We start from the raw sequence: 21,910 nt of genomic DNA, 5'->3' as shown, positions 1-21,910 counted from the left end.
TAGACAGAGATCTATGTAGGCAGAGGGAACAGCACATGTCAAGGTCCAGAGATGACTGAGGACAGCACGCTGAGTGATGAGAGACAGTGCATGTGGTTGGAATGTGGAGTGCGAGAGGGAGAGACAGTGGGAAGCAAGGGTTTCACGTGAGGCTGTGTCGAGCCAGGTTTGCCTAACAGGGAATTCTTAATTTGAGAAACCCTCTGCTCTGTAAGATGGAGAAAAGGCTGCTGCGTGTTTATTCTGCAGAGAAAAATCCCTGACTTTGATGCCTTCTGGAATTTGTCTTCTTTTCTGTCTGAATATTTTTTCCCTGTCACCAGAACTCAACAGAATCTATTTAGACTCTTCACATGTGGTCCGTTAAGCCCTCTGTAAGACTAGATCATTTTGTCGTTGTCCTGAATAGTTTAGGGGAATAGAATGTATCAGTGCAGCCTCCATATGATCCTGTGTTAGGGGAGTGTGGCCAGTTGTCTGCTGTTCTCATTTTTCTGTTGGTTCTGTGGAAAGCTACAAATCACCCTCTGATCCAAGGCATGCAACTGGAATTTAAATTTTGGAACTGGATCTAGTCGGAATCAAAGAGAATTAATCCCATAGTAATTAAATGGGTATTGGTATTCCCTCTCAGTAAGCAATACTGGGGCTTGGTGCTGAGACAGGAGGCCTGGAGGGAATGATGTGTCTCCAGGGGTGGCCATAGTTTCCAGTGGATGGTCCTTCCATGACCAAGCTATGCCTCACCTCTAATGGGTCAACCATGGGGCTTCCATGAACTCAGGAAAGTACTCTGTGCTCTAAAAAGGGCTGGAATCCAAGTTTCCCCCTTTGGCTAAAGCTGAAACAAAAACAGGAACTTCTCCACCCACCTCTGTCTGCCTCAGGTAGCTGAGGTTTTGGAAATTAGTTAATTGTTTTTCAGTCTTTGGAAGATCCTGATCTCCGTTTTACCCGGCCCTCTCCAAAATAAACACACCTGGTCCTGCTGCAGGTCTTCCGAGGCACAGCGCTGGACTTGGCTTTGGCTGGCCTCTGACTGCCTGAGAGACGACTTGGATACCCTTGCCCCCAAATAGCACAGACATCCAATAGAATGTCCTCGTATGGGCCCTGTGATGGGCAGAGCCCCGGGCTGGGGCGTGAAATTCTCATAGCTTAATCCTCAGCCCCTAGAACAGAGCCTGGCAAATGGTGGGAACTCAACAGGTTAATATGTTTGTGGAGTAAAATGAGCGTGCCTCACACTGCTCCAGTTTGCAAGCCAGGTGTCACTCTTCTCTCTCCCTTGACCTTCAACCCAGACCGCAGGGCTTCTTCCTGAGATTTTGCCGTTCGATTCCACCAGTTTTTTGAACTATGTGGGCGGGGGTGGGGGGAGGCTGGTTTACAAAGGTAAAGAAGATAAGACCTACCAACTACTAAGTACTGAGTAGTTAAAAGGTTGTGGACCTGCCTTCAAATGCTGCCTTCTCCATTTCCTTCTGATAGTCGGAAGTCACTTAGCCTCTATCAACCTCAGCTCCTCATTATAAATGGGTAATAGTATCTATGTCAAAGGACTGTGGTGAAAATGAAACAACACACTGTACTTAGCACAATGTCTGGCACCTAGTAAGCATTCAATACAAGATACTACTACTAATAATAACTATAATAGTCATTGAACGCATGCCAGGCACTATTCTAGGCACGGAGGATAGAGGAGTGAATAAGAAAAGGACAATCCTACGATATACATGTAAACTTTAAAGAGAACAATTCAAGTAATGACAAGTGTTATGGAAGAATGAGACATAGTGATACCATAGATGACTAAAATGTGTGTAGGGGCAATGCTACTGTATTTGTGGTGTCAAAGAATGTCCCCCTCCCGCACGCAAGGAGGGGATATTTGAACTGAGACCTGGATGGCAAGGAGAAGCTAGCCAGTGAAGAGCCAAGGGAAGGGCATTCCAGACAGAAGGAAGAGCTAATCCAAAATCTAGAGGTGGGAATGAGCTTGGTACGTTCCAGGGGTGGAGACCAGGCCAGCATGGTTGGAGTGACCTGAGGACTGCTGTGGCAGGAAGTGGGGCTGCAGACGCAGGCAGGGTCTTGGTTATGTAGGGCCATGAAGGTCATAAGGATGAGTTTAGATGTTCTTATGAGTTATTGGAAGCCTCTGAAGGAGTTTAAGTCCAGGAGTGACATTATCTGATTTATATTTAAGACAATCGTTCTGGCTGCCCTGTGAAAAATAGAATGTGGGGGAAAGAGTGAAAGCAGGGACGTGGATCAGGAAGCTATGGTCATGATCCAGGCCACAGATGACGGTGTCTTGGACTAGGGTGACAGTGCAAACCTGGAGAAAAGAGCAGATATGGGTCTATTTTTGAACTAGAGCACAGGGAAGTGGGAGAGTATGTGGAGAAACAGAGGCCACACAAGAATGATCCTAGGTTTCTGGCCTGAGAGGCTGGGGGGATTTTTGGAGATGAAGGAGAGGAACAGGTTTTGGGAAACATATCAAAGAGAACTCGTGTACAGGCAGGCTAGAATATAGCACAGTGACAGTACCAAGGGCACTGGGAGGCAGGCGAGAGCGTGGCTAACTCTGGAGCTGCGGGGAATGTGGGACGGCTAGATGCAGGATGGGATTGGAACTGACCTTTGAAGGACTGGACTTGGGAGGGCTGCTGGTTCCGGGAAAGGAGTGGTTTGAGCATAAGTCTGGGCATGAACAGGTGCCATAAGCTCATTTTTTCGGATCTCTTTACATATTGGTTTCTGACAGCTGAGGAAACTGAGACTCAGAAGTTAAATCACTTGCCCAAGGTCATAGAGTTAGCAAGTGGTAAAACCAAGATCCCCATTCCAAAGAAAGGGGGCTGAATGGTGGAACTGAACACAGGAGCACAGAGCAGCAGACAGACAGGGACTGTAAGACAGGATTGAAAAAGTGAAGGTTGGGCCAAATTGTGAAGGGCCTGGGGTGACGACGCAGAGGCTGGGCCTTATTTTGCAGGTGGAGATGAAGAGGAGCCATTGTAGGCTCTCCCGTGGGCAAGCAGCATGATCAGCACTGTGATTCTGGAAAGTGCCTGGTGTTGCCTGAAAAAAATGCACAGCTTGAGAGTTGTGAGTTAAGTTTTATTCGGGGCAAAATGAGGACTACAGCCCAGGAGACAGCATTTCAGATAGATCTGAAAAACTGCTCCAAAGAGATTGGGGGGAAGATCAGTATACATGTGATTTTGGTGAAGGGGGAGTACACACGGTCAAGCACATGTTTTTTGCAGAAGGTTACTGCTAGTCATGAGGGGAAGATGTCACCATGGAGGATTTTCCTGCTTTTCTAGATACGAGGAGATGAAGAATTGGGCTCATAAAATCGTCTCCTCTATCTGAAAACCCGTTCTGCCAGTTTTTCCCAGAGCACAGAGTGCCTCATTCCTGATCTCCACTCTGAACTCCTTTCAGGGGGTGTTGAAGGTCAGCAGCTACAGCAGCTCTTAATCTGATCCTTGTAGAGGTAGTTGGCAAGTGCCAATCTGTAGGTGACACTGGCGAGATGGTTAGATGGGCCAGAATGGAAAGCACCTCATAATACTATTAATTAATTTTTTAAAAATACAGGTCCTGGAGATATAATGACAAGCAAAACCTGACACAATCTGTGCCCGCATGTAAGAACTAACAAATTAAATGAGCATGCAAACAAGTGGAGAGCCTGAACCATGAACAGGCAAGTACATGACTATGAGGTCACTTAGTCACCAGGATTTTACTTACTTTGGCACCAGTCCTCAAGACTTCCCTGATGAGAACTGGGACATTCACTGACCCCAGTTCTAGGTTACACTCTGCCCCTAACCCATACTGAACTAGGGCAAGTCACTGCTTCTCTGGACCTCAGTTTCCCCATTTATGAAAGAAGGGGCCCTAGATGATCTAATTTCCCTCCCATTCTGACGGTTTGGAATTTTCCTGTCCAAACACCATAGATTCCACTCCAAAGCTGCTATCTGACACGTGGTGCCTGACATTAGAACGCAGTAACTTCTCGCCCTTGCCTCTAGCCTTCCCCGGAGGCCTCCATCTGTTCCCCGTCGTCACGGTAACCGCATGGGCCTTCCTCAGCTGGAAACTTTGAGTGACGACAGCAACTACGCCACTATCATGCGTCCCATTTGCCAGGTTAAAACATGGCCACCGCTGCAACATACCACCCAAGCTTCGCCCTAAATACCCGGGCCCGACCAGCCCTGGAGCCTACTCTAGGGCAGGAAAGAGAGGAACAGGTGCGCCAGTACAGCGAAGAAGATTTCTGGGAACGTCTCCGGATCCTTAGCTTCTCTAGCGTCTCTGGGAGGCACCAAATCGCCGCCCTATAGCGTCACTTCCGTCGACCCATGCGCCTAGGATTGATAGTTGCGGACATCCAATCAGAATAGGCCCCGCCCCCACGCCCAGGAGGAGGCGGGTTTGAGACGGAAAGTCCCGCCCCACGGCGACGTGAGACGTCAGAGTCGCCATGGCCAGCTACCCCTACGGGCAGGTGAGTGTGTGAGGGGCGGGCGAATCCAAGTGGGTGCCTCGCCAAGTCCAGGCCCGGGATCCCCTGCTTCTCTTTCTCCCCGCCTCCTCCGCGCCTTTCCCACGCTGAGGTTGGCTTCAACGAGGTTTCGCGCAGGAGAGAAGGGAAAAGGGATGGTCGGTCGCGCCTGGCTCACGTCACGCAGGACTGCACGTCTGGGAGGTCGTGTCGCGCCCCCTTTGACGTCGTGCACGGGAAGATTTGGGGTTCTTGGACCCCACAGAGTCAGACTGGGCTTGGCCTGGGCCCCATATTTTCCCAGGATCCCGCTGGGGCCACAGGCGGGGTCATCAACGCCAACAGAACGTTTAGAGCACTGGTTCTGTCGGTATCTTTTGGGGAGTTGATAAAAGTACACCCTTGACGTACTGCATCTGAATAATCAGGAGAACCTGTGGGTTTAGCAGGCTGCGCAAACGAGCTTGTTCGACTACTGACTGAGTCCAGCACTTCCATTTCACACACAGGAAAGCGAAACCCAAGGAGACATGGAATTTATTTGAAGTCACCAGGCAGTTAGGCAGCAGAGCCCGGAGCTGTCAGCAAATGCCTTTTCCCCACTTGCCAGCCCATCTTGATCCAGGCAAGAACACCACAGCAAGGCGATTCTGTGGCCAGAATCCGTTGTTGGCTAACATGAGCGTTAGAGTAGTGAAGTGCAGTCTGGAGTCAGAGGAAGGTTCACACCTTCGCTCCATCACTTAAATAGTTTTGAGCCATTGAGCCTTTTCTGAGCTGAAGTTTCCTCCTCTGTGAAATAGGGCCAAATAATAGGATCTACTTCATAGAGCTGTTATGAAGAGTAATGGAGTGATGCTTGTAAAGCGTTTGGTACTATGAAGAGTGTGACAGGTGTTACCTTTTAGTACTTTGATTTTTACTAGATTCCTTGAAGGCCAGTGCTGGAAGGGCCCTCAGAAGAGTCCCTTCGTTTTAGCTCAGAGAGGGCTCCTGAGTTGCCTAAGATCACACTAATTTAGGAGATAAAACCCATGCAGGAAAAATTGGAAAACAAGGTCCCATGGGATATTGCTAAGCGCTGGGCTGAGTGTAATCACATATCAGAAGATGTGGCAAGAGCCCTCGTAGGGAGTGCAGCCCTGTCCACAGTATTTGGACATCCGTTATCTCAATCATGAAGGCTCTGTAAGCAGGCTAGCAGGGATTATTCCCCCAATTTATAGCTGAGGAATAAGCCCAAAGATGTTAAGTGGCTTGCCCAGGGTCACACATGGCAAGTGAGGGAGTGCCCATGCTAGAACTTAGAGTTTCTGTCATTGCAGACTTAGCAGAGGCAGGAAGGAGAGAGGCCCGCCTGGGCTGGGGTTAGGAGGAAGTATAACCTAGCAGTGTTTCCCAAGCTCAGCTGCATTTGCTGAGGCTAGTGAATGTTAGTAAGTATTGCTAATAAAGGAGTATTCTGTGGTTAAATAAGTTTGGGAAATACACTGTTAAATACAGCTTAATGAGTTTTGTTAACCTGTTAACCACAGGCCATCTCAGAATTCTTAATTTGTTAATAGACATTGTAAATTTGCCAGAGAGGCAGAATTTGCCAGAGAGGGATAGAATATGAAGTGTTTCTTAAACTTACTTAACTGTGGAACCCCCCACTCCACTTATATGACATAAGTCTGGTCATATGTTGGTGACACTGGTATTCTTGAGGAACACAGTTTGGGAAAACATTGCCATAGTACATTGTTTCTCAGTGGATGGTCTACATCAGAATCACCTAGGAGCTTGTTAAAAAAGTACATTTTGGGGTTCCACCTCAGACCTGTTCTGTACCCAGGAAAGGCCCATGCATCTACATTTTAATAAGCTTTTGGAGACAATTTGTATGCATCCTAGAAGCAGTGACTTGGAAATTAAGAGCCTGAACTTCCAGGTTAGACAGAACTGGGCTAGAATCCTAATTCTATTTAATAGTTATACACCCTTGGACAAATCATCTAAGGGCTCTGAGCCTCGGTTTCTTCACTTGTAAAGAGGGAGGAATAGTACTTCATAGGGCTGAAAAGAGGATGAAATATGATAAAGCCTGTAGGGAGCTTGGCGCGTTGCTGATACCTAGTGTGTGCCAGAGCGTGGTGGCATAGCTCTTGCTGCTGGGGTCACTGTTATCATGCCGTGCTGCCTGGGCTTATGCTCAGTGAAATATTGAAAAGGAGCACAGAGAGGAATGTGTCTCTAGTAGAGGAAGAAATGCTTGTCTCCCATCATACCTTCTTCGTTCCTCCTATCCAGCTCCTGGTCCACAGTGTTCCAAGAAAGGAAGTGGGTTGTCTGAAAGCATCCAAAGGCTTAGTCAGTGCTGCCTCCCCTCCACCCAGTACATAGCCCTGGAGGATTCCAGCCTCTTGTTAGGAGTCAAAACTCCTGTAATTTTCTGCTGCATCCTGCCCCAGGGTCCTCAAGCATGGACTGGGTGTTGGAGGAGTAAAACTCAAGTACGCTTTGTTCCTGTGGGGGAGCCAGCCTGATGGATTTCAGTGCTTAAGAGCTTGGTCTCTGAGGCCAGCGAGATTTGGCTTCAAATCCTTGCTCTGCCATTTCCTTGCAGAAATTTCTTGCAGAAGTCTGAGGCTCGGTTTCCCCCTTTTTAAAAATGGGGTGATAAGAGTACCTACCTCAAGGGTTACTGCAAAGATTAAATGAGATAATCCACATAAAGTGCTTGATATGGTGTTTTGGCATATAGTAAATACTCCAAGGGGAAGAGTGATACAGACACGTACATTGTAGAATCTGTGCGATGAGTATTAAATGGGAGTAAGTGTCAGGCTAGCACAGGAGGGACCCCTAACTTAGTCTTGAGGGAAGGAAGTCTTGTTAAAGGAGGTGACATTTAAGCCAAAAACCGAATCTCCAGTAGGAGTTATCTGGGTGAAGAAAGGCATGGTATTCCAGTGGAGGGAATAGTATTCACAAAGGCCAGGAAGCAAGTAAGAGAGCCCAGTATTTTGGAAGAATTTAAGGAGATCAGTCTAGTTGTAGTGAAGAGGAGCGGGGGAAAGGGTAACAAGACCAGAAAGGCAAGCAAGGACCAGATCCTAAAGGGCATTATGTGCCTTTTTGAGGAGTGTGGACTTCATCCTGAGAGTTGTTGGGGAGCTCCTGAAGAGTTTTCTCCCATTCGTGCTTTGAGCTGTGACCGTGGGGCACTGTCACGGGGTGTTGAAGCAGGAGAGACAAGGCAGGAAGACCAGTTTCAAAGCTGTTGAAGTAATCTAGGTGAGAGAACAGTGACCTGGTGAACATGGAGCTGGGAGGTGGAAGTGAGAAAACTTGGTGCCTAATTGAGGTGACGGAGGAAAGGAAAGAGGAGGTGTCCAGGAGGGCATCAGGGTTTCCCTTCACTGCAGTGGGAACACAGAAGGAGGAATAGATTTGGAAGGTCCAGGAGGTTGTTGGATATGAGGTCTGCAGCTCATGAGAGATGAAGCTGGAGAGAAAGGTTTTGGAGTGTCAGCACAGAGGTGGTAATTGAAGTCTTGGGACAGTTCTTGGCTCGCTGTTTATTGGCGGCAGATTTCTGGCCTTGAAATATTTTAAGAGGTTCTGCTGGTGAATGCCCAGACCACTCCTTCTGTAGTCTTGTGATTGTTTAACCCCTTAGAATGGGCTCTAACCTCCTCCAGCGGGCTGGGGGCTAGCTCCAGAGCACAGGCTTGTGTTTGAAACACAGGCTTGTGTTTCCCCTCAGTACTCAGCATGGACCAAACTTTGACACCTCTGGGCTTCACAAGGGTCTTGGGGTAGAAGAATGAGCCCTCAGAGCCAAAAGAAAATGTAAGACTTTCTGAGTGGGTTATTTGGGAGGGGGTGAACTCCCCACCACTTGCGGGAAGGTAAACAGAGATTCCAGATGGTGCTGCAGAGATTCCATCATCGACTGAGAGGTTGGACTGGGAGGTCTTTGGGGTCTCTTACAATACTGTGGCTCTCGAATTGGGTCTAGGTGCGGGGGTGAAAACAGAATAAGATTCTTCTGAGTCTCCCTAATTTCTGGGCTTGAAGCCTCTGAAAGATTACCTAATCCACCCCTTTCCCCTTCAACCCCTTCCACTGTAGAAATCCATCATATCTGACACATATATTTAGGACAGTCTCTGGCACGAGCATGTGGTAGACACTCACTCATTTATTGGTGAACACCCAGAAGAGGGTAGAGTGGTGGAGTCACGCAGACCCTGTTTTGAAGCTTACCAGTTCTAGCTGCGTCATCACAGGCACATGATTAAACTCTGCACCTTAATTTTCTCATCTGTAAAATGGGGATCATAGCACTTACCTCATAGGACTGAGGATCAGTGAGAGCCTTAATAAAATGTTAATTGCCCCTTCCCCCCATCCAAATTTATCAAATGTAATTTGCAATCAGTAAAGACCTAGGGTTAGTTTTCTGTAATGTTTTGGAAACCATGATTGCTGAACTCTTCCTGTCTTTTTTTTTTTTTTGACAATCTTGTGTTTATCAGCATGAAATGCTCTTGGAAAAACTCTTCAGAGGGTTGGCAAATGGCATGGAGTAGTATAAAAGAACATGGAATCAGGGACTCTGGTTTTCATTTCTGGTTCAGACATTTACTAATAACTCAGTGTCCCTGGGAACCCTCTTCCCCAGCCTGGATTCTTGTGGTTTTACTCTCTTCCCCCTCTGGTGCAAGCTAGAAACCTGAGTCATTCTAAACACTTCCCTTTCTTCACTGCCCCCTCCATCGCTTCTCTAACCTAATTAGTTGCCAAGTCATGTCTAGTCTATCTCTGAAATAGCTTCAGAATCCATCCCATTCTCTCTGAGTCTGCTGTCTGGTTCAAGCCCTGCCTGTCCAGCACCTGGGCTGCCGTCTCCCCCACTAGTTCATCCTTCACACCCAACGCTGCTTAGTTCTCTAAACAACGCCCGATCACGTTTCTTCCCTGTTGGAAACCCTTCTGTAGCGCTCTGTTTCCTCCGGCATAAAGCTCCAAATCTTTTGAGTGGTATTCATTTGTTCACATTTTTATGGCGGCTTGCCGGTGCCAGGCTCTGTGCTGGACCCTGGGCTACCGTGATGAATGAGGCCCACTGTCTGCCCCTGGGGAGCTCACTGCTGTGTGACAGAGAGAAACTGCTCTAAGATGCACCAGCTAACTGAAATGCAGCAGGACAGGTGATAAGACAAGGAGCATGTAAAGAGCTTGCCTTTCTGAGTTCACTCTGTGTTCTTGCCCCAGCCCCCTGCTTTTTAGCCCACTCCCTGACTACTCCATGCTCACTCATAGGTCTGTGCATTTGTCTTTCTTCTTCCATCTGGAATGTCCTTTACTGCCTTCCTTTTGGAGAATGCCTGTGTATCCTTCAGTGCCAGTTCCAGTATTACTCCTGCCTCTTCCAGGAAGCCTTCCTTGACCCACTGCCTACATGTGTTAATTTGATTGCTCATTTATCATTTGACAAACAGAAACAATTCCTCTGCCCATGCCTTCTTAATAGCATTTAAGTAGATTTTTCTGATGACACTGATCAGATTGTATCATAATTATCTGGGGCTCCTCAAGGCCAGGCCCTGTTTAGTTTCGTGTCCCCTGGCCTAGCACAGAGCCTAACACAACATTGTTGCTCTGTAAATGCTTGCTGAATGAATGAAGTCTTTTTAAAGTTGTGCACCTCAGTTTCTTCATCTGAAAATAGGCCTACTAATACCTTCCTTTTTTCTGTTGGAGGATTGTTGGCAGAATTTTGCCAGTAGCATTTGTATGTATGTGAAAGTGCTTTGTAAACTGTACACGTAAGGGCTTTAATGCAGGGCAGAAAGGAAAGGGTTTAGTTGCGGCCAGGCTGCACCAGACCCCTGGATTGTGATAGGACCAAGGTCAGAAGACCGGCCGGCAGCACTAGCTTGGTTGTCATGGGGTTGTTTCCTGGGGGAAGGGCTGTGCCTCAGGTGTCCTAAGCCAGGAACAGTTGATGGCTTTGCTCACACGACTTCTTGTGGAGCAGCAACTTCCTGGCTTGGTGTCCAGCCTGTTCTTCGGGTGTGCCCAGACTCTGCAGAGTCCCCATCCCCTTTTCTAGCCTACACTGGAATCCTGTGCCCTGTCGCTTAAGGAAAGAGCACCCTGGCAGGAGATGGTGGGAGTCAGTGGACTGGGATATGGACAGGGAGTGATCTGCCTCTGCCTTCAGCTCACAGTGTTTCTTAAGCCAGTCTCTTCCCCTCACCTGGCCTTAGTTTCCCGTCTGTAAACTGAAGGGGTTAGGTTGAAGAGGTCTTCTGGGCACCTCTCCCATCACACCTCTCCAGCTCCCTTGGGAGTCTTTATTCTTTAAGTCCTAATCCAAATGCTGCTTTCTCCTGGAAACCCTCCCCGGTTTCACTCTCCTTTGTGGTCCCATGGCACATGGCTTATGTGTCCATTTTAAACACCTATTTCCTTATGCTGTTTTGTTAAATGTTACAGAGTGTGTTTCAGTGCCTCTCCTATTAACTGAGCTCCTTTGAACATTTCACTCTCCTTTATACACATCCCCCGCCCCAAGAGTTTACCTGGCCTAGGGCTTTGCTGATAGCAATAATAATAATAATATAACAGTAGAGCTACGATTTATGCTGGACGCTGTTGTAAGAACTGTTTCTTGTATTAATGGTTTTCAAACTGCCTTTAGAATCACTGGGGGGTTTCTGCAGGGCTCACTCACAGCCTAGCAGGGGAGGGGCCTATGTGGTCAGGGCTCTGGGACTCCCACCTCCAACCAGAGCAACTTTCTCTTGCCAGTTTTTAAATATTTTTATTCATCAAAAGGTTCTTTAGGGAATTCCCTGGTGATCCAGTGGTTAGGATTCGGCGCTTTCACTGCCATAGCCCGGGTTCAGTCCCTGGTTGGGGAACTAACATCCTGCAAGCCGCATGGCCAAAAAAAAAGGGGGGCGGATGGGGTTCTTTAGCTAAAAATTTAACTAACAAAGTTCTGCTGTATACATTTCTTGTAGTCTGCAGAAGAATTCAGTGAGGAAGGGATTATTATATTTTACTTGTGAGGAAACAGGCCACTGACCCATGGTCATGAGCTCAGCTGATGAGAGCAGAGTTTTGAATTGAGATTTGCCTGTGAGTTCATTATCTGTGAAGGAGTCTTGCTACGAGCTGTGGCAGCTTCCAGGGCAGAAGAGCGTCCACGATGCTGAGTGGGGAAGGTGGAAGGGCGTGCTTCCTGCCCTCCCTCAAGAAGCCTCTCCTCCCCGAGCAAGCAGACTGTCTTGAGATGAAGTGTGACTTTGGCCTTAGCCTTGAGGGTAACTGTCCTGGAAGCTATCAAACGCAATTAAAAGAGGAAATCCAGGCTCGTACTGGCTAGGCCACTGGTGTGCCTTACAGGTTGATCTAAAACGTGTCCAGATGGTACCATCCTCACAATGCTCGGAGCCGGGCGCAGTTGCTCTCTCTGCCCTTGAGCTCACTGCAGATGTGTTGAGGCTGTGGTCCACTAGGCCATTTAGGGAGATGGAGCCGAACACTGAGCCTCAGGGATCCCTGGCTAGTGGCGTGGGGACAGGGACAAGAGAGGGAGGAGTGCTCCCATGTATGCTCTACTGTTTACATGGCCTGGGCTTAGCAGCCAGGAGACCTGGATTCTGGCCCCAACCCCTCCACACGGTTGTTGTGTGATTTTTCTGGACTTGAGTTTCCTCCTCCATAGAAGAGTCCTACTGTTAATAGTTACTGGGTATTGAGTGCTTACTTTGTGCGAGGGCCTGTGTCAGAGCCCTTTACGTGACCGGCCTCATTTCATTCACATACTAACCTGGAGGTAGGCAGGCACTCTTAGAGCCAAGGATATTTAGGCTTAGAGAGGGTAAGTCATTAGACCAGTTAGTAAGTGGCAGACCGCAAGCTTGAACTGGTCTTTTTCACTCTTAACCATGGGCTATATTGCCTTAGGAATAGGGTCTTGCCTGCCTGTCTCACAGAGCCATGAATGAGGCTGGGGAAATGGTTTTGCATCATGAGCTAGAGTAGGGTAAGGAAGACATGCTGTGGATGAATCCGTGCTCTAGATACATCATTTGTGACTGAAGAGGGTCAGGGGCATGGGCTGGAGATCACATTTGCACTGTGAATTCTGCGGATAGAGATGGGGGTACCACAGGGGTGGATTTGGAATTCAGTTTGATTAATTTGCCCACTCATTCATACAATAAATATTTATTGAGCATCTGTTCTTCACTGGGGGCTGGGGATAAAGGGATAAAGTGGCAAACCAGACATGATACCAGCCCTTGTGGAGCCCCTTGGTGTGCAGGGAAGGGCAGCCAGGAGGGCAGGGTTCCAGCCCTACCTCTGCAGGTCAGTGGCAGTGTGACCTTGGGTAAGTTGTATCTCCTCCAGAAGCCTCAGGTTCCCCATCTGAGCAATGGGGTCATGATTCCAGTCCAGTTCAGCCCATAGGATCAGTTGAAAGAAAGGCAGTGGCAGTGCCTTATAACTGTAAAGTTCCATACTGTGGCTAGTTTCTGGCCCTGTCATTCTGACTGATATCTTGCTCTTCTTGCAGGGCTGCCCAGGAGCTGGAGGACAAGCACCCGGAGCCCCTCCGGGTAGCTACTACCCCGGACTCCCCCATGCTGGAGGGCAGTATGCTAGCGGGGTACCCCCTGGTGGCGGATATGGAGGAGGTCCTGCCCCTGGAGGGCCTTACGGACCACCAGCTGGTGGAGGGCCCTATGCACACCCCAACCCTGGGGGGCTCCCTTCTGGAACTCCAGGAGGAGCGTATGGTGGCGCGGCCCCAGGGGGCCCCTATGGACCACCACCTCCAAATTCCTATGGTGCCCAGCATCCCGGGCCTTATGGACAGGGAACACCTCCTCCAGGTAAGTAGGGACCTTGGACTCCAAGTGCCTCTGACTTTGTTCTGAGTTATCCAGGGCCCTTCCTTGCCCTCCTTGTGGATGTGTAGGCAGCCTGGTCTCCGGCACCTTAGCATCTTGTCTCTAGCTTAGCTTGCATTAGTAGAATGAGAAGTCTGTTAGTTAGCCTTGCTGTGGTAACAACTCCTAAATCTCTGGCTTACAGTGGCAAATGTTTATTTCTGTTCCTTACTCACACTTATTTACTCTTGGTTACATGTCGGCAGCTGCAGGCTTGGCTGCTGAAGTTCTGCTCCACGTGTCTTTTCTTTCCAGGATCCAGGCTGGAGGAGCAGCCCCTATTTGGGATATACTGTTTTTGTGGCAGACAAAAAGAGTAAGAGAGCTAGCAGGAATGCACGATGTCCCCTAAAGCTTCTGCTTTGAAGTAGTTTATACCTCTTCCACTCACGTTTATTGGCCAAACCACATCCTCTGGTCAAGCCTGACATCAATAGGATGGGAATGGATACTCCTCTCACTGGAGGGGCTCTGCAGGCCGCCAGGCAGTGGAGAGGATGTACCATGCTCTTGCAGGGAAGCAGGGGAGGGAGTGGATTAGCAAATGATTGGAGATAATACTACAGTCTACCGTGGGGAGAAACCCCATTTCTGTGTAAGAGAGACTGACTGCTATATGTAGAAAGGTAAGATAGCATAGTTGTTGAAAGCTTGGGCTCTTGAGATCAGATCACTTACTGACCTGACCAAATGACATCATCTCGTTAAGCCTCAGTGTCCACATCTGTAAAATGTGTAAATGTCACTACCTCACAAGTTTGTTAATAAAGATTAAATGAGAAGTTGCAGGTAAACACTGGGCACAGGGTATGGCAAATGGGAGGGGCTTAGTAAACAGTTCTGTGAGAGGACTCATTCTGGAGCATTCTCAGCAACGAGGTATGTGGCATTTAATGTGATAGCAGATATGGCAAGGGCCGTACCACTGAAAGATGCCGAGGCAGGCAGGAGAGTGATGGGATGAGATAGGGGAAGGATGAAGAGCAGAGACTGTAAAGCTGAGGTACTGGACAAATGGGGGCTGGGGAGGGGGCTTGGCAGCTCAGTGGAGGCAGAGAGTCTTAGGTGGGGCTTCAAGCTCAGTGAAGATTTCTGAATGATTTCAGACAGGGGGTTGGGGAAGGTGAGATCCCAGACCCCTGTGTCCTCCCAGGCTCATTCAATCAGCCTCTTCGCAATGCTTGTTCCCAGGAGACCACACCAGCAGCGAGGCAGCCTGGAACCATTCTGGTGCACCTGAAGGGCCTCCAGGGAATGGTACTGCTGGGAAGCTGTAGCATCTTAGCATACATACCCAGCAGGTGGCCGAGGAAGAGGCTCAGACCTTGGGGGTTCTAAACACTGTGAGCCAGTGGCATTTATCTTATCAGAGCTGGGGCTGCTGGCTGTTTGCTTTCAGCTCAGAAGCTTCCTGGTGGATTTCCTCCTCCTCTTAAAATTTTGTTTCCGAGCCTACATGAGGTCACTGCAGGGAAAGAAACCCCTGGCTGTGAGGCTTATCCCTCCAGGGCCTGAGGCCAGAGATAATGGGGCTGCAGTGGAGAGGAGAAATGTGCTTCAGTCTCTTAACTGCTCACCCTCTGCAGCTTCCTCTCTCCTCTCCAGTGCCGCCCGTGAGCCCCTGGAGCAGTGCTTCTTTTTTCTTTTTTTTTTAAATATTTATTTATTTGGCTGTGCTAGGTCTTAAGTCGTGGCACAGGGTATCTTCGTCGCAGCGTGCAGGATCTTTTTTTTCAATTGTGACATGCGTGCGGGATCTAGTTCCCTGACCAGGGATCAAACCCGGGCCCCTTGCGTTGGGAGCGCGGAGTCTTAGCCACTGGGCCACCAGGGAAGTCCCTGGAGCAGTGCTTCTTAAAGTATGATCCGTATATCGCCTGCAGTGGAGTCACCTGGAGGCCCCACTAACTTAACCCCGCTGAATACAGGGTCTAAATGTTGAACACCATGCTCTGCAAGAGAGGTTTGACCCTTAAAGGTGCCTCATTGCCCACAGGGAAGATCCTAAGGGCACTTGATTCCCAACGGGCCTTTCCGGACCCTCTCTCCCATCAACCCCAGACCCCTTGGAGTAGTCTGAACACACTCTGTGCCTTTGCCACATGCTTTTTCTTTTCCCCATCGTAACTCTTAATCATCCTTTCAGACCCAGTTTAAATAGGCCTTCCTCCGCGAAAATGTGACTGCACACATTCCAGGCCCTCTGTGAAAACTTTATTTTGCTGTTATCTCATTTAATCATCACAGCAACCCTGGGAAGTAGGTCTATTTTAGAAATGGGGGAATCAGTACTCAGAGAATGAAACAATTCCTCTAAACCACACAGGCTAGTAAGGATCTTTGCTCTCTTTGCTTCCAGAGCCTGAGCTGTTCTATGCTGACTGCGCAGACCACAGATTACAGAGACTCTCCAGCCCGTGGCTGTGACCTCCTCGCCGCCATGGCACAGCAGCTGTTTTAGGAGGGAGGGTGGGGCCTGTCTGGATTTCCCATCCGAGGAGGTCAGACTAGTCCCTCAGTCAGGCAAACCTTTATCCTTCTGGCCTTACTTTGGGGACTGGACAGTGGTTTCTGTGCTGTCTCTGATACTTACATGTGTGAAGGAGCCCTCAGTCAACGCAGCAGGTTTACCAATACTGTGTAACTCTGGCTTTTTCCCAAGACGGTCTTCTGTGCTTCTCTGCTTTCATCTGTCACCTTCTCCCCTCACCCCCAGCCCACCCTGCATGTCTTTCCAAATGAATGATCCTTTCTTCCATCTGACGTACACACAAAGCTCCCAGACACACAAAGCCGTTTGAACCACAACAGCAACGCTAATAATCAGCAGGTATGAAGTGCTTGGACAGTGCCAGGTGTTGATCTAAGGGTTTTCATTTATTAATTATATCTTTATAATAACCTTATGAAGTAGATGCTGTTGTGCTTGTCATTTCACAGGTAAAAAAAACTGAAACACAGAGAACTTCAATAACTTAACCAAGGCCGCACATGGGAGAGTTGGGACTTGAACCAGGAGGCCAATTCTAGCATGAATTGAGCACCTCCCCTTTCTGTGTCCGGCTCTGTGCTAGCCCCTGGGGATTCAGAGATGAGTTAGGCTGGGATCTTGCCCTCAAGTTGCTCCAAGTGTAACCTGGAAAGAGTAGGAAAAAACATGTACACAGTGGAGTGATCAGGGCCATAGAGAGGAGTACAAAGGAGAGAGGAAGGAGGCCTGTCCAGGGATGGAAGAAGAGGAAAGGCTTTATAGAAGGAGCAGCATTTTATTTGGGTTTTGAAGGGTGGGTGGGAAATGGATGCAAAGAGATGAGGGAGAAGAGGGTATGAGACAGAGAGAACCTGGTGAGGTGAGTAAAGACTTCATAGGGAGCTGTGAAGGTCTGGGTAGGACCAAGTGTCTTACTTACTGCACCTAGGCTGGAACAGAGGCGGAGGGGGACAGAGTGGGGATAGAGTGACAGGTAGATGGGGGTAGACCACATTGTGGGGAAACTGGAATGCTGTTTTAGGGATGCTGGACTTTATTTTGTAGACAGTGGGGAGCCTTTGAAGAGTTTTGAGTTGAGGTGGGGGGAAATTGGTGAGAACAGTGGAATTTTACAAAGATTACTCGGCAACAAGTGCTAAGTGGTGGAGAGTCGCTGTCATGAGGATTTGGTTAGGATTTTGGGTTTGTTCCGCAGTCAGGTGAGAGGTGTCTGAATCAGGGCAGGTGCAGTAGGAACAGGGAGGAGTTGATACCTGTGTATGGAACTGGCAGCTCTAGGCAGCTCTTTGGGTGTGTGGGGTGAGGACGTGTCACAGATGTCTGCAGGGAGGTTTGGAGATGGGGACAGGCATCGGAGGTGATGGGGAGGGAAGAGACGTGGAGCTCTGTGGCCACCCACATTCTGGTAGCTCTTGATAGAATATACCAGCTCTCCTGGTGCCAGAGATGGACCAGACCCGGTTCCCACCCCAGAGAGCTCCCTGCTGCCTGACTCTCAAAATGCTTGTCTCTGGGCTGTGCATGTTAGGTGCTCAGCAAACATTTTTGGGGAAGAGATGATCCCCCTTTTCAGAGAATTCTTAATCTGCCGGACAAGTCCTTGTTCCTTAGAAACTTAAAATCAACTAGAGAAGTGGCTGGAGCACTGTAGGAAAAACCTGAAGGATTTGTGGAGTAGAAATCAACCACAAATACTCGTGAGTTTACACAAAAGGTCCTCTTCCATTAGAGTAAGGGTGTTGTCTTGATGGAAGACAGGGAGTGGGTAGGCAGATTTGTGAGACTTTTGAGGTAGCTGGGGGGCACTGAGGCTGACCCTTGCCAGCATTTCTGTGGATTGGTCTTGAGGCCTGCGTCTGACTCCCCTGGTTGGCACCCCTTCCTGCAGGTGGCACCCCTCCCAATGTGGATCCCGAGGCTTACTCCTGGTTCCAGTCAGTGGACTCCGATCACAGTGGCTATATCTCCATCAAGGAGCTGAAGCAGGCCCTGGTCAACTCCAACTGGTCCTCGTTCAACGACGAGACATGCCTCATGATGATAAGTGAGTCCTAGCCCTTCCTCATGGGCTCCGGCTGGGGCAGAGCCACCTCCTGTCTGACGGTAGGTGGGTGGGAGGCCATTCTGAGGAGAAATCTTTTGGCCAGGGAGGATTTCTCACAGGAAACTGGGTTCAAGGTGAGATCCCTTAGAGAGCTCTTTTCCTTAGCTCTTTGCTCAAGTTCTAGACCTTGCTGAATCATAGGCCAGCTCAGTGTCTCATTCTGCAGAATGGGACTCCCTGTCCTGGTGGGAGATGGCAGGGTGGGGGTCGGCTGCCAAGCCTGCGGAGAAGATGCAGTTCTGGCAGGGGTGGAGGCTGGTATCGTACTTGATGAGGGTGCATCTTGGGTACCGGCATCTGGGCCTCAGGCCTGTGGTTCTGTGGAGTGTCCTACTCCAGCCTGGGGAGAAGGGAGCCTCAGTGGTATCTGAGGACCCTTGGCCCTTAGTCTTGAAGCCTTCTTTCCCTCCCCCACCCAAGACATGTTTGACAAGACCAAGTCAGGCCACATTGATGTCTACGGTTTCTCAGCCCTGTGGAAGTGCATCCAGCAGTGGAAGAACCTCTTCCAGCAGTATGACCGGGACTGCTCGGGCTCCATTAGCTACACAGAGCTGCAGCAAGGTGAGGGCCCGGCAGGGACTCAGCGCACAGGCACAGCCGGATGTTTCTCTTTACCCCCTAAGACAGAGCAAGGGGTTCTCTCTAGCCTCTGGCTACCACGTGTCCAACTGCACTGCAAAACGCTGCCCTCAGCACAGGCCCTCTCCCCACCCCTTCTGTGACCTGGCTGGGCCGTGAGCCCAGTCCAGGGCAGGGAAACGATCGGGGCTGGACTCTCTGGCGATGGGATTCCTGGCAGCACTAGGTGAGACAGGCATAGCTGTCAGGGAGCCTTGGGGATGGAAATTCAGCAGCCGAGGGCACTTTGAGACTGGTCCATGTGGCTCGTGTGGCTCTTTCCTCTCTAGTTTCTAGCATGCAGAATGGAAAGAGCCCTGTAGAGGGGCTCAGAAAGGTGGCTTCTGTTGCTAGCCCTACTAGAAGGCAATTTCATTCCCAGCTTTGGGACCCAGACCACTCTAAAAGTTGCAGTTGGGTAAGATGACCTGAGGCCACAGCTCCAGGTCTGGTTCCAATTCTGACTCCAGAGGATGGTTGGTTAGTGTGGGGATGAGAACTGGATGGGGAGCTTTCCCACCTGAGAGGGAGAAAGGGCTCCCCACAGAACCCAGCCCCTCGCCCTGGCCATGGATTTCAATCCGACTAAGGAGCCTGGGGGCGGGAGCAGGGGGAAGGGGAGCTCCCTGGTGGAAGGGAAAGGAGGTGACCTGTTCTGAGCACCTACTCTGTTGTCAGGTAATGGTCCGGTGATGGATATTTGTAAGGGTGATATTATCACAGGAAAGCTAATATTTATTGAATGCTTGCTATGGGCCAGGTACTGTAATAAGCTTTTTTCATATATTACATCATTCTTTCTCTGCATGTGATCGGTACTGCTTCTTATTCCCCACGCTTAGATGAAGGATCTCTTATTATTACCCTTTTACAGGTGAGAAAACTGAGGCTTAGTCTAGGTGACTTGCCCAAGGGCCACATAGCAAAAGGGGAGCTGAGACTTTAGCCTGAGCTGGTAGATTATACAGAGAGGAAGAAGGAAGCATCCCAGGTGGAGGGACAGGAGGAGCAGCGTGGAGGCTGTGGGCTTGGAACTGCCCAGCAGCCTCGCCTGGGGAGATGGTGATGATTTTATAACTTTTAGCAAATGACACTTACTGGGTGCTTATTATGTGCCAGGCACTACACCAAATCCATTGCACGATCACCTCCTTTAATCCTTACTAGAACCTACAAGGTAAGTATTATCCCAATTTTAGAGATGATAAGACAGAGGATTAGCAAGGGTTAATGAGCAACTTGCAGAGGGGCAGTCTCGACTCCAGAGCAGGCCCTCATAGCCTCACGCTGAGCCACCTCTCATGTGTCTGCTCGGGGCAGGGTGACCCGAGGGGGCTCAGGCTCCTGTCTGTAATAGAGACGAGTCAGAGATGAGCATGGACAGACTGGTGTCATTCTGGGACCCTGCGGGCCCCTAATTGAACAGACAACAGAGACTTTGAGAAAGAGGGATGGGGCCTTCCAGCCCAGGGGAGCATCCAGAGCCCCTGTGTGCTCCTGCCGTTTTGGACAGCCCCTTGGGACATCTGTCCTGTTTCTGCTTTGGTGCCAGTCCCCTTGAAGTTCCTGAACTGCTGTACTCCGTGGAGCTGGTTGATGGCGGTGCTCATGGCAGGTTTTTGTGTCTGCTCTGTGTGCCCCTCCTCTCCAGCTCTGTCCCAGATGGGCTACAATCTGAGCCCCCAGTTCACCCAGCTCCTGATCTCCCGCTACTGCCCGCGCTCTGCCAGTCCTGCCATGCAGCTAGATCGCTTCATCCAGGTGTGCACCCAGCTGCAGGTGCTGACCGAGGCCTTCCGGGAGAAGGACACAGCTGTGCAGGGCAACATTCGGCTCAGCTTCGAGGACTTCGTCACCATGACAGCTTCTCGGATGCTATGACCAGCCCATCTGTAAAGTGGGGAGTGCACCAAGGGACTTTTCCTGGCTCCTAGGGTGGGAGAAGCATGTGGGCCTCTCTTCATTTCCTGCCCTTCCTAGAAAAAGAATTCTCCCCTGCCTGATTCAGCATTGTTCACAGAGAGGGCTGGGAGTCTGCGTCATAGCCACCAGGTAGTGGGGACCTGGGCTGAGGCCACACAGGTAGGGGCCTGACCTAGGAGAGGACCGGAAATTGAATGTCCTTTTACATCCCTGAGTATTTAAATGGCACAGCCTTGCGCCAGGTGCCAGAGATGCTGGTCATTGCAATGGAGTTAGTGTCCAGTCAGCTGACTCCAGACTCTAGCTTTTCCTTCTGTGCCCTGACGCCAGCGGTAAGTGTTCATCAGCCTCTTAACCATTAGCACCTGTGTTCCCTCACCCATGCTGTCTTGTCAGATGAACCCAGTTTCTCCAAAATGGAATCTGACCAGGGTGAGAGATTTGCCCATGGGTCCAGCGGCTTGGATTCCACCCCCCACAAGTCCGTGTGTGTTGACTTCTAGCTGCCTGTTCAGGGAGCTTGGGCAGTCTGCTCTCTGGGCATCTTTGGCCAGGCTACCCCTCTGCAGCTTGGACCCCTCATATTTGCCTGCCATCCTCTGCTTGGCTTCAGTCCCCAGGGGACAAGTTGCTACCTCCCACTGCCAATGCTTTTTTTTTTTATTTGTGGTTGTTTTCATTTGGGGCCAAAAGTTTGGTGCAACTGTAAGCTTCAATACAAGAATAAAACTCTGGAGTTCCACATTTCCACCACACCGTCCCAGTTACAGGTTCATATGCTTATCCATTCAGTCACTCATTTATTCTTTCGTTCAACGAATATTTAAGTACATAGTATATACCATGCCATGCAGAAAGAAACAGCTCAGGGGGACATGCCTCCACAGGGCTGCTCTCACTTACTGGGTTGAAGTTAAGTGTAACTTAACTTCAGGTTAAGTCTAACCTTGCCAGGTTCAGTCCAAGAAGCTGACCGTGTGTTTTATAACAGCTTTAGGGCTGGCATTCTGGGCTAGAAGCAGCCACCCCAGACTTTCCGCAGCCTGGCCTTTTTATTATCTCAAACCCTAGTTTTAATCTTCCAGACAAACTGCATTTACGCAGTCATAACTTTCTCCCCATTTTTATTAAGTGCAGACATCTGCCAGCTGGATCTTCACATCAGCTTGATAATCAGCCTATACCAAACGTCGACAGTGATCTGACAAAATTTCAATCCGAAGCCAAGACACCAGACGTTTTGGTTTGATTGGGGGACCTTATGATGGGTAATG

The 21,910-nt window shown here is 49.5% G+C and overlaps 1 protein-coding gene across 2 annotated transcripts; it reads left to right on the top strand.

Annotated features, from left to right (window-relative positions):
- Positions 1-4,454: 4,454 nt before the first annotated feature.
- PEF1 (penta-EF-hand domain containing 1) lies at positions 4,455-21,399 on the top strand. Of its 2 annotated transcripts, XM_079943459.1 has the most exons (5): positions 4,478-4,540; positions 13,122-13,440; positions 17,877-18,032; positions 18,513-18,656; positions 20,365-21,393. In XM_079943459.1, exons 1-5 carry the CDS (start codon positions 4,517-4,519, stop codon positions 20,592-20,594), a joined length of 873 nt encoding a protein of 290 aa, XP_079799585.1. In that variant the 5' UTR covers positions 4,478-4,516; the 3' UTR covers positions 20,595-21,393. The 2 variants fall into 2 exon arrangements, with proteins under 2 accessions (XP_079799584.1, XP_079799585.1); XM_079943458.1 differs by lacking the exon at positions 18,513-18,656 and having other exon boundaries at positions 4,455-4,540; positions 20,365-21,399.
- The last annotated feature ends 511 nt before the right edge of the window (positions 21,400-21,910 follow it).

The sequence above is a fragment of the Stenella coeruleoalba genome, assembly GCF_951394435.1.
Source record: "Stenella coeruleoalba genome assembly, chromosome: 1".
NCBI lineage: Eukaryota > Metazoa > Chordata > Mammalia > Artiodactyla > Delphinidae > Stenella > Stenella coeruleoalba.
Note: the sequence above shows the minus strand (reverse complement) of the source record. Positions and strands in the feature narration are given on the sequence as shown.